Here is a 14,574-nt window from a genome sequence, read left to right on the forward strand (position 1 = left end):
ATAAGTCAACAGATAGTTTCCAGATTAATCCCTGTGACATCTTTTAGCAGCACACCGAGCCCCCACGTGGGGAGTCCGCATAAATCTCACCGTGTCGGAGCTGATTGGACAACATATCGATGATTGGCAGGCTCGTCCGTCGCTATTGGCTGCCTTTAATGGCCGCTCCTCCTTCAGACCACACACACCATTGGCTTCGCGGAGGAGTCGGGAAGTTGTAGTTCTTTCCAGCGGGCGCACATCTGTAGTGCTTATTATCGACTAATATGAATTAAACTACACGTCCCGACGTCACGGTACGGGCCCCTGTAATTGTTGTGAATATGTAATTGCGCTCATGCGACTGGTTGCTTCTAAATTTGGCGTCGCAGGGGCAGGCTGCCACAGTCGGTGAGGTGTTCGCTCCGCCGGTGCTGCTGGAGGATGTGAACATTAACGGAGGCTGGAGGAAATTAACCGATAAATGCGTGACGACGGGACGCTGTGGAGACGCTCAGAGGCGGTCATGATGTGCCAGAAGTCGATGTTTTGTAGGGAAAATCAGAGAAAATAGACGTTTCGTTGAGCTTTGTGCGCACAGAATAACGCGCTGGAGATTTTTTTTGGAGAAGACTGAGGCAAGTCCTGTTTTGATGCTCACACTGAATGGACTTTTAAAACACTGTAAAAGAATGACCACATGTTCGAGGATGTTTCCACTCTTCACGGAGCCCGCACACAGCCCGCAAACCGGCCACTGACTGACCTTTTACGCACGGAGGAAGATCCGTGCCTGCACCTTTTGTTTTCGTGTTTATGTGGATGAACTTTGCAACACCTTTTTAATGATTCGAGATCTGAGCAAGATGTACCCCCCGGCCCGGCATCCGGTAAGTAGAGAGCAGCAGCAGCCGAGGCAGTGTGTCAAAACAGCGCAGATTAAGAGCAGCGCGCCTCATGCGTAATCAGTTTAGATCAAGTTTCCGTGCCACTGCGCGCCCGCACGGACAATTGCGCTCATTGTCAGACTGCTGCAGCTGCATGTGTGAGTCTGTGAGTGAGGGAGTGTGCGTGGGTTATAACGTGTGTAAGGAGTCTGAGTGAAACCAAAAAGGCCATCCCGTATCACAGAGGGGCCTATTGTCATCTACAGTCTTGTCCTGTGGCTCAGTTCTTCCTCTCTTCCTCCCCTCAACACGCTGTTTGGTTTGGGTGGAGGTCCCCCACCAGCCGGGACAGCCGTTAAAGTTCACTGTCACCGAGTCCTGCGACCGGATCAAGGAGGAGTTCCACTTCCTGCAAGCCCAGTATCACAGGTGAGAGTCTGTATGGTGGAGCATGACATTAACATCTGTATGAAAACCTCTGCAAATCATCATCAAAATAGTAACAAAAATACTGATGGAACTTTCTGCATATTGCTGAAGTGTGATTGTATATTTTAGAGCTGCAATGATTAAATGATTCATTGTCAATTGTTAAATTAATGGCCAATTATTTTGGTAATCAACTAACTATATGAGTAATTTTTTTGAGATAAAAAGTCAAAATTCTTTGATTACAGCTTCTAAAGAGTGAATATTGTCTGGTTTCTTTACTCTTGTACGACAGTATACTGAATATATTGTTGTGGGCAAAACAAGACATTTGAGGATATCACCTTTGGTTTTGGAAAACACTGATGTGCATTTTTCACCATTCTCTGACATTTTATAGCCCAAACAACAAATTGATTAATTGAGAAAACCAACAGATTAATCAACCATAAAAATAATAATTAATTGTAGCCTTAATTTTCCTAACCTGCAAATTATTTTCATGATTAATTGATTCATCATTGTGTCTATAAAATGTCAAAAATTGTGAAAAAATACTCCTATTATACCACAGCCTAAAGTGACACCTTCAAATTGCGTCTTTTGTCAGACCAACAGTCCAAAACCCAACAACTCCTCATTTACTATCATAAATGAAAAACAAAAGCAGTAAATTCTCACATTTAAAAGGCTGGAGCCAGCAAATGTTTTGCATTTTTGCTTGAAAAATTACTGAAATGATGATTCAATGATCAAAATACTTGGCAACTAATTTTGTTTCCACTGACTAATTGTTGCAGCTCTAATTCTGGGTCCATATAAGATCTGCAACAATCAATACATGAATTATTGTAATGGAAATTTTTCACAATTTGCTGACATTGTACAGGGCAAATGATTGATTGAGAAAATAATCAATAGTTAAATGATAATGAGAATAGTCCTTAGTTGCAGCCTTGGACCATATTGTAAACTGACACCCTCAGATTATGTGAACAAAAGGGTCATTTCTGGGATGTTGACCTGTCTTGTGCAGCAGTCATGTATGAATCACACAGTGTGACCAACGTTTTCCGGGAAAGGCATGATGCAATGACATGAAATCCAAGACTCAAACTGATTTTTGCTTGGGAATTGATTAAGAAATAAAAGATTCTTAATTTGAGGTGAATATCCATCAGGAGATCCCCTGAAATGATTCTCCTCAGACCCTCTGTAACAGAGCTGCTGCTGCTGCTACATTTGTCTCAGGTCCATCTATCACTGGTGACTAACCACAGGTAAACCCCATCAACCTTGGTATGCACGGCTCTCTCTGCAAGCTCAAGTGGTGTGAAATACTTTTTTACCCGACATGATGAAGTGTGAAATACATTGCCTCGGGGGCAGAACCATAAGCACGATACCAATGCATAATAATCGCCCACCTCTGGCCACCTCGTAATTATTGCCCAATCACCTGGTGAGATGAACCAGTGGTCCAGTTTGCTGGCCAGACCTGGAGCTGAATGAGCTGAACCAAGGATAGTGTTTGCTGCATGTGTAATACTGCCATCAAACTGCTACATACGCGTGAAACCCAAACCGCAGGGAGACACTGATTTGGTAAAAAAGGAAGTGAACGTTGGTCGGATAAACATGCAGAATACACATTGTAATTTTCATTGGAGAAATCTTGTTTTTATTTTGAACAAAATGTAACATGAAACTTTCTTTGAGCTTAAAACATTTGTAATTACCCACCTCTCATATTTTAATAGAATTTTAGAAATCTGAAGAAGCTCATTGACATCCACATTATGCAAAAACTGCATAGTTTCACGGTTGGTTAAGTAAATTCTTCAGCCTTGTGGGTTGATGAAGCTCAACACTGTCAGAAATGCATCATCATCAAGCTCAAATTTTAAGGTTGATGTATTGAAGAGTTAAAGTTTTAATTGGCTAAAATTCTTCAGCTGATTTTAAAATGTACATTTCATTAAAATGCAAAAATCTCTCCATTTGTCTTAACTCTGCCTTTAACTGGGGCTGCAACTACTGATAATTTCTATAAAATGTCACATCTTCAAATTGCTTATTTTGTCCAGCCCACAGTCCAAAACCCAAAGACTTGATTAACTATAATAAATTACAAAGACAAGCAGCAAATCCTCACATTTAAGAGACTTGAGACAGTTTGTCGTTTTTGCTTGAAAAATGACTGAAACGAATAATCAGTTATCAACATAGTTGGAAAATAATTTTCTTTCGACTGACTAATCGTTGCACCTCTGTCTGAATCTTTGTATACCTGCCAGTGTTCAAATAAAACACATCTACGAAAGCTCGCTGTAGTAATTCATGGAGGCTTTCCAGTAATGTTTAAAAGAGTTAAGCTTCTGTGTAACCACAGTTGTAAAATGGATCCTCATTATATGGCTGCTTTTTGTTGATGGTGCAGTTTGGCATCCACTCACACTGTAAGAATATATGATGAGGTTTGTGTGGTCGTCTATTGATCCATTAATTACTGCTCCGTACCTGCTGAGTAAGTGTCTGTAGGGGAAACTGGTGTGATACAAGCTGCAACTCTTTTGTTTTCTTTTCCTTTTTCTTTGTTGCACTTAAATGTAGAAATGCAAATTTAAAGTAACAGGATGCAATCACTTAACAGCTTCGGTGTTCTAGATAGCGACATCTCCAATTAGATCTTTTCAAAGTCAAATTTTGTGAGGTTTTTTTTTTTATGTCAAATGTGTGTGTGCACATGTGTGGCAGTTGTGTGTTTTATCGTGACAAACACTTGTTAAACATTTCCTTCTCCCTCACAGTCTGAAACTGGAGTGTGAGAAACTGGCCAGCGAGAAAACAGAGATGCAGAGACACTATGTTATGGTGAGTGTCACTGATTGTGTGTAGTGTGTGTGTGTGTGTGTGTGTGTGTGTGTGCACTCTTTGGTGTCTGTGTGTGTAAAATGAGGAACAGAGAGGACCTTTTTTGACTTTGCTTTGATCTTTGTTTTTTTTTTTTTCAGTACTACGAGATGTCGTACGGGCTGAACATCGAGATGCACAAGCAGGTAGGAAACGTTTTTTACTCAAATGTTCAAAAGAAGTGCTATAATGGGTATCAGGCGAGTGCAGATAACAAACAAGCAGTTTTTGGGATTAAATTAATATTTATGCTCACCAAAGTTCTGATAATTCTGATATAGTTTATTCATTTTTCCACACAAACATTAAGAATAACATCTACAAATAAAACATCTTACACACACACACATTTTAAAACTGAACAGAAGTCACTAAAAGAAAACTGCCACAAAATGCCAGACTGAACAGCGATAAATACAACAATTGTTATGTTAGATAATGTATTTATCTCCAGCAGTGCTACAAGGTTGTAACTAGAAAGACAACTGCAGTCACTTAAAGCCTGTTTTGAATTTCACTGTAAAACTGAAACATGTCAGGTTTCAAAATGTCTCACCGTGTTTTTACAGGCCTCTTGTTTCTTACAAACTGCTGCTGATAGTTTGGCTTCATACATTTTAATCTTTTTTTTTTTTTTTACATCCTAGCTGTATTATACATATTTTGTCACTGTAAGATTTATATATATTTCAGCAGGAATGCATGGAATCTGCCATCATCCTGTTCTGAATGTGTTTTTAACAGTTTTAAAACAAGTTCATAGTGTTTTACAGGTGGTTGAGAGTGAATGAGAAAAAGTACCATGTACCAAAAAAAGTACCATGTCATTGAATGAATTTTGTATGAAAGTAAAGAATAATTATTCACATTTTAGTCCACAGAGACTTCTGTTTGCTGACTGTGGGAAGAGTTTTGACAGTGTCACTTCAGTCTTGACCAGTTGGAAAAAACAGTGTCTCCAGATATTTACCCCACACTAATTATTTCTTCACATTTCTTTGGTCACTGCCTGTGATATTGGCCCCAGTTTGCATCTGTCATGTATTACCGTTGTATTCAAGCTACAGAGCCTAAACATCTGATTTAATATCTAACCCAGGAACATTGAAAAATCCCAGAAGTCGTTTAACAATATTTACCGCTTTTTTAAACGTGTCTCTAGAATCCTTAAATATAAACATCTGGATGAAAAAATCTGTCAAATCTTTTCATGTTAAATAAGGTTTATCATGCAGCAAACCACTAAACAAAAATGGTAGCTGTAAATGACTCATCTTCGTGCTCAGTTTATACAAGGTGAACTAAAATCTAAAACAGAATTTTCCTGCAGAATAATTCTTTAAAGTCTGTGTAAAGGAAATTCAGAGATTTTCTTCTAAGCACGTTATACATGTTAGAAAATAGTTGCTGAAAATGTGAAAAGACTTTTGTATGTACAACAAGTAGTTCTGAATTGTGGAGTTAGATGATTAAATTGTTTCTGTGTTCAGGATTTTTTAGGGTGGACATGAAATACAGCTCAATAGCCATGTAAGCTAGAGTGTATTAGCATTTAGCATTAGCAGTGCAAGTGATGAAAAGACAGGTTCTTTAAAGTAATCTTGTGTTTCGTTCATTAGTCACAAGCAGTGACTAACAAATGACACCCCCCACCGTTCAAATTTGTCTGGTTAAAAACATGTTTATGCTGTGTGACAAATGCAGAACTTGTATTTATTATTGCTTTTTCAGGCTACCCATATCAGGAAATACAGTCACAAAATGAGAAACGGGTCAAAAGTTCAACATACAGAATATATTTTCATGATCAGAGGAGTCTTTAAAAATACTAAAAATACAGAACAGCTCAACAGTAAGTTTTGTTAAATGACCTTTTGGGTTTTTCAAAGCTTGCCAGTTAATTTACTTTAGAAAAATGGGATGCTTAACTGTGATTTAACATAAGAGGCTGGAACCGGTGCAAGTGTAGTGAAATCACTCCAGAATATATATTAAAGATGCTACATTTCATAATGTAAATGTGATGTATTTACAGGGTAAAAAGCAGCAGTTGTCTTGCCTTGTGAGGCTGGGTAGTAATTCCACATGTGAATAATGATCTCATCAGTTTAATTGAAGGAGAAAATGGGCTGAAAAATGAGTAGAGCGAACGAGGATTTGGCCTTTAACGAGCCTTTACATTACCGCTGCCTTTTTTTAAACATGGAGGATCATTAGCATAAATGTCTGTGTTAACCACACATCAGCTGCCAGGCTAAATGGGGCACAGCTAACCAGCTACACATTCGTTTCCACAAAAATGGTGTGTGTGTGTGTGTGTGTGTGTGTGTGTGTGTGTGTGTGAGTGTGAGAGGAAGTGATAAATGCTTGGCCTTTGTCTGGCTGTGTGTGTGAATTTCTGTTTGTGTGTATCTATACTGTGTGTTTACTCTGCTGTGTGTGTGTGTGTGTGTGTGTGTGTGTGTGTGTGTGTGTGTGTGTCTGTATAACAGCCTGTATGTATACTGTACATGTTGGCTTAGTATGTGTGTGTGTTTGTGTGTATTTGTTTGTATGCACACTGTGGTTGTTTAGTTTTGTGTGTACTATTTGTGTATTTCTGCACATGGTGTGTTTGTGAGTTTGTGCTCGTATAACGTGGACGTTTATTTAGGGGTGTTGGTCTTTGTGTGCGTGAATGTTGCACACACATGCAGTTTTTTTACTGGCACACTAATCAGACTTGTCTGATGAAATATGGGGTGTCTACCATAAATCCTGCTCTCTGCTAATGCACTCTGAGGAAGAAGGGTTCCAAAAGGGTTCTTCCTGAAAGCCTTCGGTTCTACCCAGAAAAACACTTATTTGAAGAAAGGGCTCGTCAAGGGTTCTTTGTAAGACTAAGAGTTCCATTAAGATGATGAAATAGTTTTTGAATTAATTTAACAATCCTTCAAAAGCTTTTTCTTTCAAAAATGGTTCTTTGTACCATAATATCAAAGGGTTTTCATGGGTTCCAGATGAATCCCTTGGAATTTAAAAAGGGTCCTCAGTAGAACCACCGGGTGGGTTACAGATAAAACCACTGGAATTTACAATGGTTCTCAGTAGAACCCCTTGTGTGGGTTCTAGATGAAACCATCGGAATATAAATGGGTTCTTGGATGGATAGAACCCCCTGAGAGGGTTCTGGGTGGAACCATTACACCATAGAAGGGTTCCCCTTGAAAACCTCTCATTGGGGGTTCTGGGTGGAACCTTTCACAGATGGTTCTGGGTACAACCCTTTATGTTGGGCAGAACCATCTGAAAGGAAACCTCAAAGTTCTAGTTGACACCTTTATTTCTAAGTGTGTGTGTGTGTGTGTGTGTGTGTGTGTGTGTGTGTGTGTGTGTGTGACAGAGAGTGTGTGTTTATTGGGAGAAAAAATAAAAAGGTGACTCTGTGTGGTTCCCAATGATTTCTGTCAGGAAACAGTTTGGGAGAGTGAATCCCTAATTTCTGCCTGCAGTCTGTTTGTGTCTGTGTGTGTCTGTCTGTCTGTGTGTGTGTGTGTGTGTGTGTGTGTGTGTGTGTGTGTGTGTGTGTGTGTGTGTGTGTGTTTTGGAAGCTGTGTTGAGGCTGTGTATGTGTGCACTCGTACATGTGCATGGGCGTTAATGTGTGTCTTCTATCTGCGGCATTCAATCTGACGATACGACGTGTGTGGCTCGTTGAGTGGATGCCGAGATTGAAGTGAGGGGGGGTGGCGGTGGTGGTGATGTTTTCGGGAGGAGGGGGTGGAGGGGTGTCGAGCCTCAGTCCCATTAAGGCAGTCGGCCTCCGCTACCAAGCGAATTGCTAATATTGCTTGTTTAGCATTTTCTGAGGGTAATAAGCCCATTGATTTTTGGCTCGGCTCTCTGTTTTATTTACACAGAAGGGCTCTGGTGCCCTCGTTAAAGAGAAATTGACTCGTAGATGGAGGACGGGCGGCGGGCGGGGAGGCGGGGAAGGGTGGGGAGGAGGGATCAGGGGGGAGGAGGAGGAGGGTACGAGGGGTGTAGAGCAGGGGACTGAGCTGCGAGAGGACAGCTAATCAATTGCAAATTAGTGAGGCTGAAAGAGAAATAAAGCAAGCGAAGGATAGGGAGGAAAAAGGGAAGGAGGAGGGAGGAGAAAGTGGTGAAAGAAGGAAGTAATGAGACATTTTGATACTGAAGACTGGCAGTGTTTTCAACCAGCTCTGACAACTCATTTTACTGCAGCCGACAGGGAGCCATTTGTTTCATTTCCAGGATTTTGGTCACGTAATGTTTTATCCTGCACTTTAATACTTTGACTTACTTTTAGAAAATGCATTTGGAACAAGATTAGAAGCACATTGGGACCTTTAGATGAAAGTAAATAGGATTTTAAAAGACAGTCATGTAATTATTTCTTCATATTTTCTGATGGTTTACAAACTTTAACATGAAGCGTTTCAATAATCTTCAGATTCAAGATTCACTTCCGTGTGTAACAGGACTGTGAAAGTGGTGGCAGGCTAAGTAAAAGTATTTTAGTGATTCCCAACCAGGGGGTCGGGTCCCCACAAGGGGTCACAACATTAAGGAGTAGTTTAACATTTTGGGAAGTACCCTTATTCTTTCTGTTTGGAGTCTGTTTCCCTCACCTATGCGAGTGGTATTCTGTCGTTCATTGTAGTTTAGTGGCTTCACAGACAAACCATGTCCTTGTGGTCACATGACGTTGGAGGTACACGTATCGCTGCACAGATGTGTGCACTCTCTGACAAAATTTTTGTCCCTAGGAGGAAAGTATAATTTCGGCTTAAAGCTACAGCAAGAAGCCAGCTATCTTAGCTTAGCATAAAGACTGGAAACAAGATTACAGAGTTAGTCTGGTTCTTTGTAAAGTCAAAGAACCAGATCAAATCAAACACCAAGAACCAAATCAAGCTCTAAACAACAACAACGACAAAGAGCTAACAAACAAACAAAATAACAAGTTTCCGTTGCACTGGGGCTTTTTTTTGGCTGGGTGCAGTGACCTCCTGACATTCATGGTGGTTGCCTTTTCCAACTATTAATCCAATCTTTAAAAAAAAAAAAAAGTAAAGATTTTTTTTAATTATAATTACTTGAATTTATTCACAGAAAACTGTGTGAGAGAAATCCCTTTGTAGTTGGACTGGTGGCAGGGGTATGAATATTGCACACATCACAGATGGTGGCAACGAAACGTCTCACAACTGTTGCTCACATGTCACAGAAATCTTTTTCTTATACACTGGTCATCAGTGTGGTGTTCGTTTGGATTACTAAAATGACACATAAGTAACAGATGAGAAAATTATTGTAGGTTGCGAAATGCATGCAACTTGAACATTTAGTGAAACGGGCCCCTGGTCATAACTTTGTAGACATGCAATCATGACATTTGGCCACACGTAGACATTTCTTCACATTTTGAAGAAATTAGAAGCCAAACTGAAATCACTAACATATTTATGAATTCACATATGCAAATATGTCAAGACTGAATGCGCTCTTGTTTATATTCCATTGAGACAGTGTGGCACCGCTACTAACCCTGCTCGGAGGAGGCGGAGGTATATTTTAAGCCTTAGTGAGGTGCAAAAAATACTGAGCTGAATCGCAAACTAAATCTTTGTATTAAGTGCTAATTTTGCAGTTAGAGTGGTTTGTAGCCTGTCTGTATGGCACCCTTTGTTTTTCCTCTCTGGCCCTCCCTACCTATCTTGCTGTGTCTTTCACACACCCACTCACATACACACAGTCACAGGGGAATACAGCCTTTATATGGTGGGGTCCATTAGGTGTATTAGCTGGTGGTGAAAAGTGGTGCTGATGTGGTGCTTACAAAGCTCCACAGGGGAGATGGACATTTGATCTTCTCTCTGACCCAATCTGACTCCGGGGCTCCTGCCTGATCTAATTTCTTTGTTGTTAGGACTTAAAGGGGGAGTATTTCAGCTGTTTTTTTCATTCTTTCGGGCAACATCTTTGGCGATAAGTGGATATAGCTGTTTTCTTTCTGTTACGCTAGCTCATCATTCTGTTATAACAAAGAGAGTACTGTAATCCAAGTAGGTGCTCTCAGGTAAATAAAGAAAGCATATTCAGCGGTGAAATCAGCTGTAGCCCTTTTTTCAGATACATTTCAAAGTGCCAGAAGTCATTGAAGATCGCACCATTTATTACATGTTGTTGATCTGATCACAAGGGGCAAACCACAAAATAAGAAGTTTGATATTGTACAGCTCCTGCTCACTGATCTGATTTTCTCTTTTTTGCAACTGGAGGAACATTTCTCCAGCGACTCACACTGAGGGTCAAAGATAAATTCAGCGCACACGATCTCGCCTCTGAGGTTACCGGGCTCTATGTGACCACAGAGTCCTCTAATCTCGCAATAAGCTCCATGGATCGACCTGGCTGGAGTCCTAACCTTAGACGCCTCTCTGGCCAAGTCGTTATTATTCATTCACTGTCAAGACGGTGACAGGTCCAGGTCAAAGTCAAGGCCAGAAACAAAATTCTCCAGGTCTGCACACACCACAGGACACTTTTCAAGAAAAAAAAGGAGCCCTGTTTTTTTCGCTTTGGTCTCCGCGGTGTGAGCAGACACGTTGGCCAAACAGGCTGACATCCCTGCACTCTGGCCGACAGTCACGATTGTCTGCCATTGATGTAAAATGTCACCTGAAATTGGTTGTGTTGCCTCGTGGAAAAGCATCTCCATTTCCTTTTCTGCTCCAGTGCTTTTGTTTCCAGTTCTGTGCCAACATCTCAGGGTCACCTCTTCAAAATGAATCGATTGGAGGTTCAGGTTGTAGAGTTGTTAGCAGAGATCTGCATCTTTACAACTGATATAGTGCCTTTAAAATCTCTATTTTTACACTACGGTGTAAAAATAAAAAACATTTTAGTTTTGAAGTGCTATATTTGTGGTTTATTATATTTAGTTTACTATATTAGTGGTTTTACATGCAGAACTTGGACTATAAAACATTATTGTCATTATTTATAAAACACTGCATCAGCTGTTTGAAAATAGTAAAAACTCCACATATAATTAGTTTAATATCCCAGAGGACTAAGAAAACCAGCAAATATTCACATTTGATATAATGGAGCCTATAAATTTGTACCTTTTTAATTAAAAAATTACCTAAACAGTTCATTGATTTACAGAGTTGTCAGAGACTAGGTTAAGTGTAGGTAGGTTAGTTTTAGGAAAAGATCTTGGTTTGTCTCTACCATGTTAAGGTATATAGACTTGGGTGTAAATAACCACATTGGCTGTTCCATTTCGGGTGCAAATAGCATTGTTGACTACTGACACTTGGGTGCAAATAGCATTGACTTAAAAAAAATCAATCTAAACCTTTGGCTGGGACAGTACTGAACACGTTTCAAAATGGTCTGAAAAAATATAAAACTAAACTTCTTGGGTACCGAATTGCACCGTAGCGTAATTTTCTGTTTGTTGAAAATGATTTTATGAAATTGGTATTGAAAAAGTATTGTTCAGAGCTGGTATTGAAGTCAAGGTATCGTATCAATACCAGTATCGAAAAATGTTGAACGGTACAAAGCCCTATTCAGAACTGGTGGCCTAATGGCTGAAGGTGCTGACTGTTGTCTTCTCTCTAACGGAGATATAACATGCTCCCCAAATACTTCAAAGTCAGTAATAATACTGATAAATCTCACTCACACAAAAAAAACATCTACACCTAACTTTGCCTGTGGTATGTTTTTGGCCACTTTTGAAGCTTGATGGTATCCTAATTCTGACTGTGCCTGACAGCTCTGTTACGACCAAGCAGCAACATCTCATGATCCTCACCACTGTCGCTGTCTAGCATCCATTCACTGTCCTGTTGAACATCCATCTCCTTACGTCACACCAGAGGAAGCAGCTCTTTTATTCAGTCACTTCTTAAGCTGCAGCTCGGATTGGTGTTAGTCTGATGGAAGATCACCAACTCATTTCCCAGCTGTAAAATACTGAGAATGACCTCCTGTGCCTTCAACACTAAGGCGCCCTTGAGCAAGGCACTTAAACCCCAATCAGCTAACACAGTGGAGTTTCTCAGAGGCGGATATGTACCAGGCAGCTCCCTGGTGTGTCTGAATGTGAAGCAGAACGGAGCTGAAAAAGGGCATGTGTGCACAGCAAGTCTTCCCTGGATAAACGTTAAATATAAAATGAAAATGTCAGTGTTTTAGGTTGTCTGTGGGAGTGTGAGCAGCTGCAGTGCTGTGTTAATCACAGGTAAGTTTAACTGCAACTCACCCTCCAGTTCCCCATCTGCTTGGCTCTAAATGGCTCCCTGACTCTGTGCTCAGACATCCTGGAAGAAAATATTTTTAAGCTTCACATTCATGGCTTACCAGTCTTGTCTAAAAAGCTCAGCGGAAAACTCAAAACACAAAATCTGAAAGGATGAGAGGCCTTGGATGTCAGAAATGTTTTAGGATATTTTCTGACATAATGAGACAGCTGTAAGTAAATGAATCATCAAGTGTGAGCATTGAGTGAATCAATGTACTCAGTGGAACCTCTTGAATACTGTGAAAATGACTACTAATGTCTAAATAGTGAATAAGGCTCAGAATAAGGGTTGAAGTCATGCTTCTGCCCTTTTGCTTTGTGTTAAATCTTTTTCTTGTCTGGCTAAGCACATTTTAGGTAAACATGACTGACATTACTATACCTCTATTCTGTAGCATCTCTTGAGGTTGATGGAAACAACAAAATAAAAAAAAACATCCTCACTTTTACAAAATGTTTTTATGCTCACTCAGTTTTTTCCTTTTTTTAAGAGTTACTGTGTTTAATTGGAGATGGAAACAATTTTCGTATAAGTTCTGATACAGTGAACATTTAAATCACATGACTGATCAGCGGTTTCTGTCTTTGTCAGTCTCCTCATCACTCCCTTGGCTCTGCACTAGTGTTGTCAAAAATATCAATAACTTTCGATACTGAAATATTTGAAATACTTTCAGTGCTCATTTTTCTCAATATTGATCAGCTGCAATTTCTCGCTCTCTCTTCTCCCCGACAGTGAGTTGACACACTCGGCTGCAGTCACATCTCTCACTTGCTCACAGTGCTATCTTCTTCTCATTGAATATATGTTGTCATGTTATAGCCTTGTTACATTTGTCTTTTATCAAATATCAATATTTTTCAAGTTATCCTATCAAAATGAGAAATTCCAATATCGTGACAACACTACATCACACACATCTGACGTAACCTTCCTCACATTAGTAGATGAAACGAACAGAAATGTCATCTTTCCATTGTATTTTCTACTGTTGCTCCTTTAATTGTGTCATCTTGTTGCACCCTCTTCCTCTGGAATGGCATAGTGGTTTTCTGACTGGAGAACTGGCGCCACCTACGGCTTATCTCGATGAACCAACTTCTACTAATAGTGTGATGGTAGAGGATGGAAGCAAACATTAATTTGCATTTCTAATGCAGGCTTACACAACACTCACTTAAAATTTGCGACCCAGTTAGACGGGAACACTGCTAATTTCTGCTTCCAGCCTGTCAAATGTGAGGATTTGGTCTTTGTCTTCTGTGACGACACTCTAAACTCTGTCAACTGTACAGTCCTCCAAAATAGTGTCCTTGTGGGCATCAAAACCTTTATGCAGTTTTGCAACAGATAACTGCCGCCAGGCGATCTTTCTGTTTGGCCAGGGAAAAAGCTTCTCTTATTCTAGTCTCCAGAGGTGCAGACCTGTTTGCATCCTGTGGTTTTTGCTTTACTCGTTGTATTTTAGTCAGTGAGTCAAACTGATTCCCCTTTGCTTGATATCATATGATATGTCTCAAATGTAACAGCAATGAACAAGGTCTGCACACTGTACCTCCCCTAAGTGCTATTTATTGACACATTCATGAGTGACGTTTCGAGCTAATGCTCCTCTTCAGACTTTGTATTGTAGTCTCTGAATGTATAACTAAATCCGAAGAGGTGGATCTGCCAATAAATTTCATGGAGTTACAATGTGCAGACCTTGTTTCATGCTGTCAAGTCTTGGAAGTAAATTTGTCTAATCAAGGGTACCACAGAAGAGCCCCACTGTCTACCGACCATTGTGCTTGCAGGTCACGCGACCTCTCTGGAGGAAAGAGTTTCTGTTATATAGTTGTCCGCATTTAGTCTTACAAATAAAGAAGGTGATGTGTATCCCTGTGTGTCCTTAGTGTGTGTGTTTGTGTGAGTCTGTGTCTTTTGTCTGTTTGTGTTTGGATTTGAGTTGCACTACTAACACTCCCTCTGGGACAGTGGATCAGGCAATTTCCTGTTCAAAAAAATCCTACCTGATGTGGAGCGAGCGAGAGAGAGTG

General features: G+C 40.2%; 1 protein-coding gene across 2 annotated transcripts in view; it reads left to right on the forward strand.

The window, feature by feature from the left end:
* The first annotated feature begins 298 nt into the window (after positions 1 to 298).
* Positions 299 to 14,574, forward strand: part of LOC146320397 (transducin-like enhancer protein 4) — a 48,154-nt gene continuing 33,878 nt past the window's right edge. For both annotated transcript variants that reach the window (XM_084728634.1, XM_084728635.1), the window contains exons 1-4: positions 299 to 869; positions 1,198 to 1,295; positions 4,106 to 4,169; positions 4,310 to 4,354. In XM_084728634.1, the coding sequence (XP_084584760.1) occupies positions 825 to 869; positions 1,198 to 1,295; positions 4,106 to 4,169; positions 4,310 to 4,354 (252 nt within the window). In that variant the 5' untranslated portion in view covers positions 299 to 824. The remainder of the gene's footprint in view (positions 870 to 1,197; positions 1,296 to 4,105; positions 4,170 to 4,309; positions 4,355 to 14,574) is intronic.

The sequence above is a fragment of the Lutjanus erythropterus genome, chromosome 10 (genome assembly GCF_056507025.1).
Source record: "Lutjanus erythropterus isolate fLutEry1 chromosome 10, fLutEry1.hap2, whole genome shotgun sequence".
NCBI lineage: Eukaryota > Metazoa > Chordata > Actinopteri > Lutjaniformes > Lutjanidae > Lutjanus > Lutjanus erythropterus.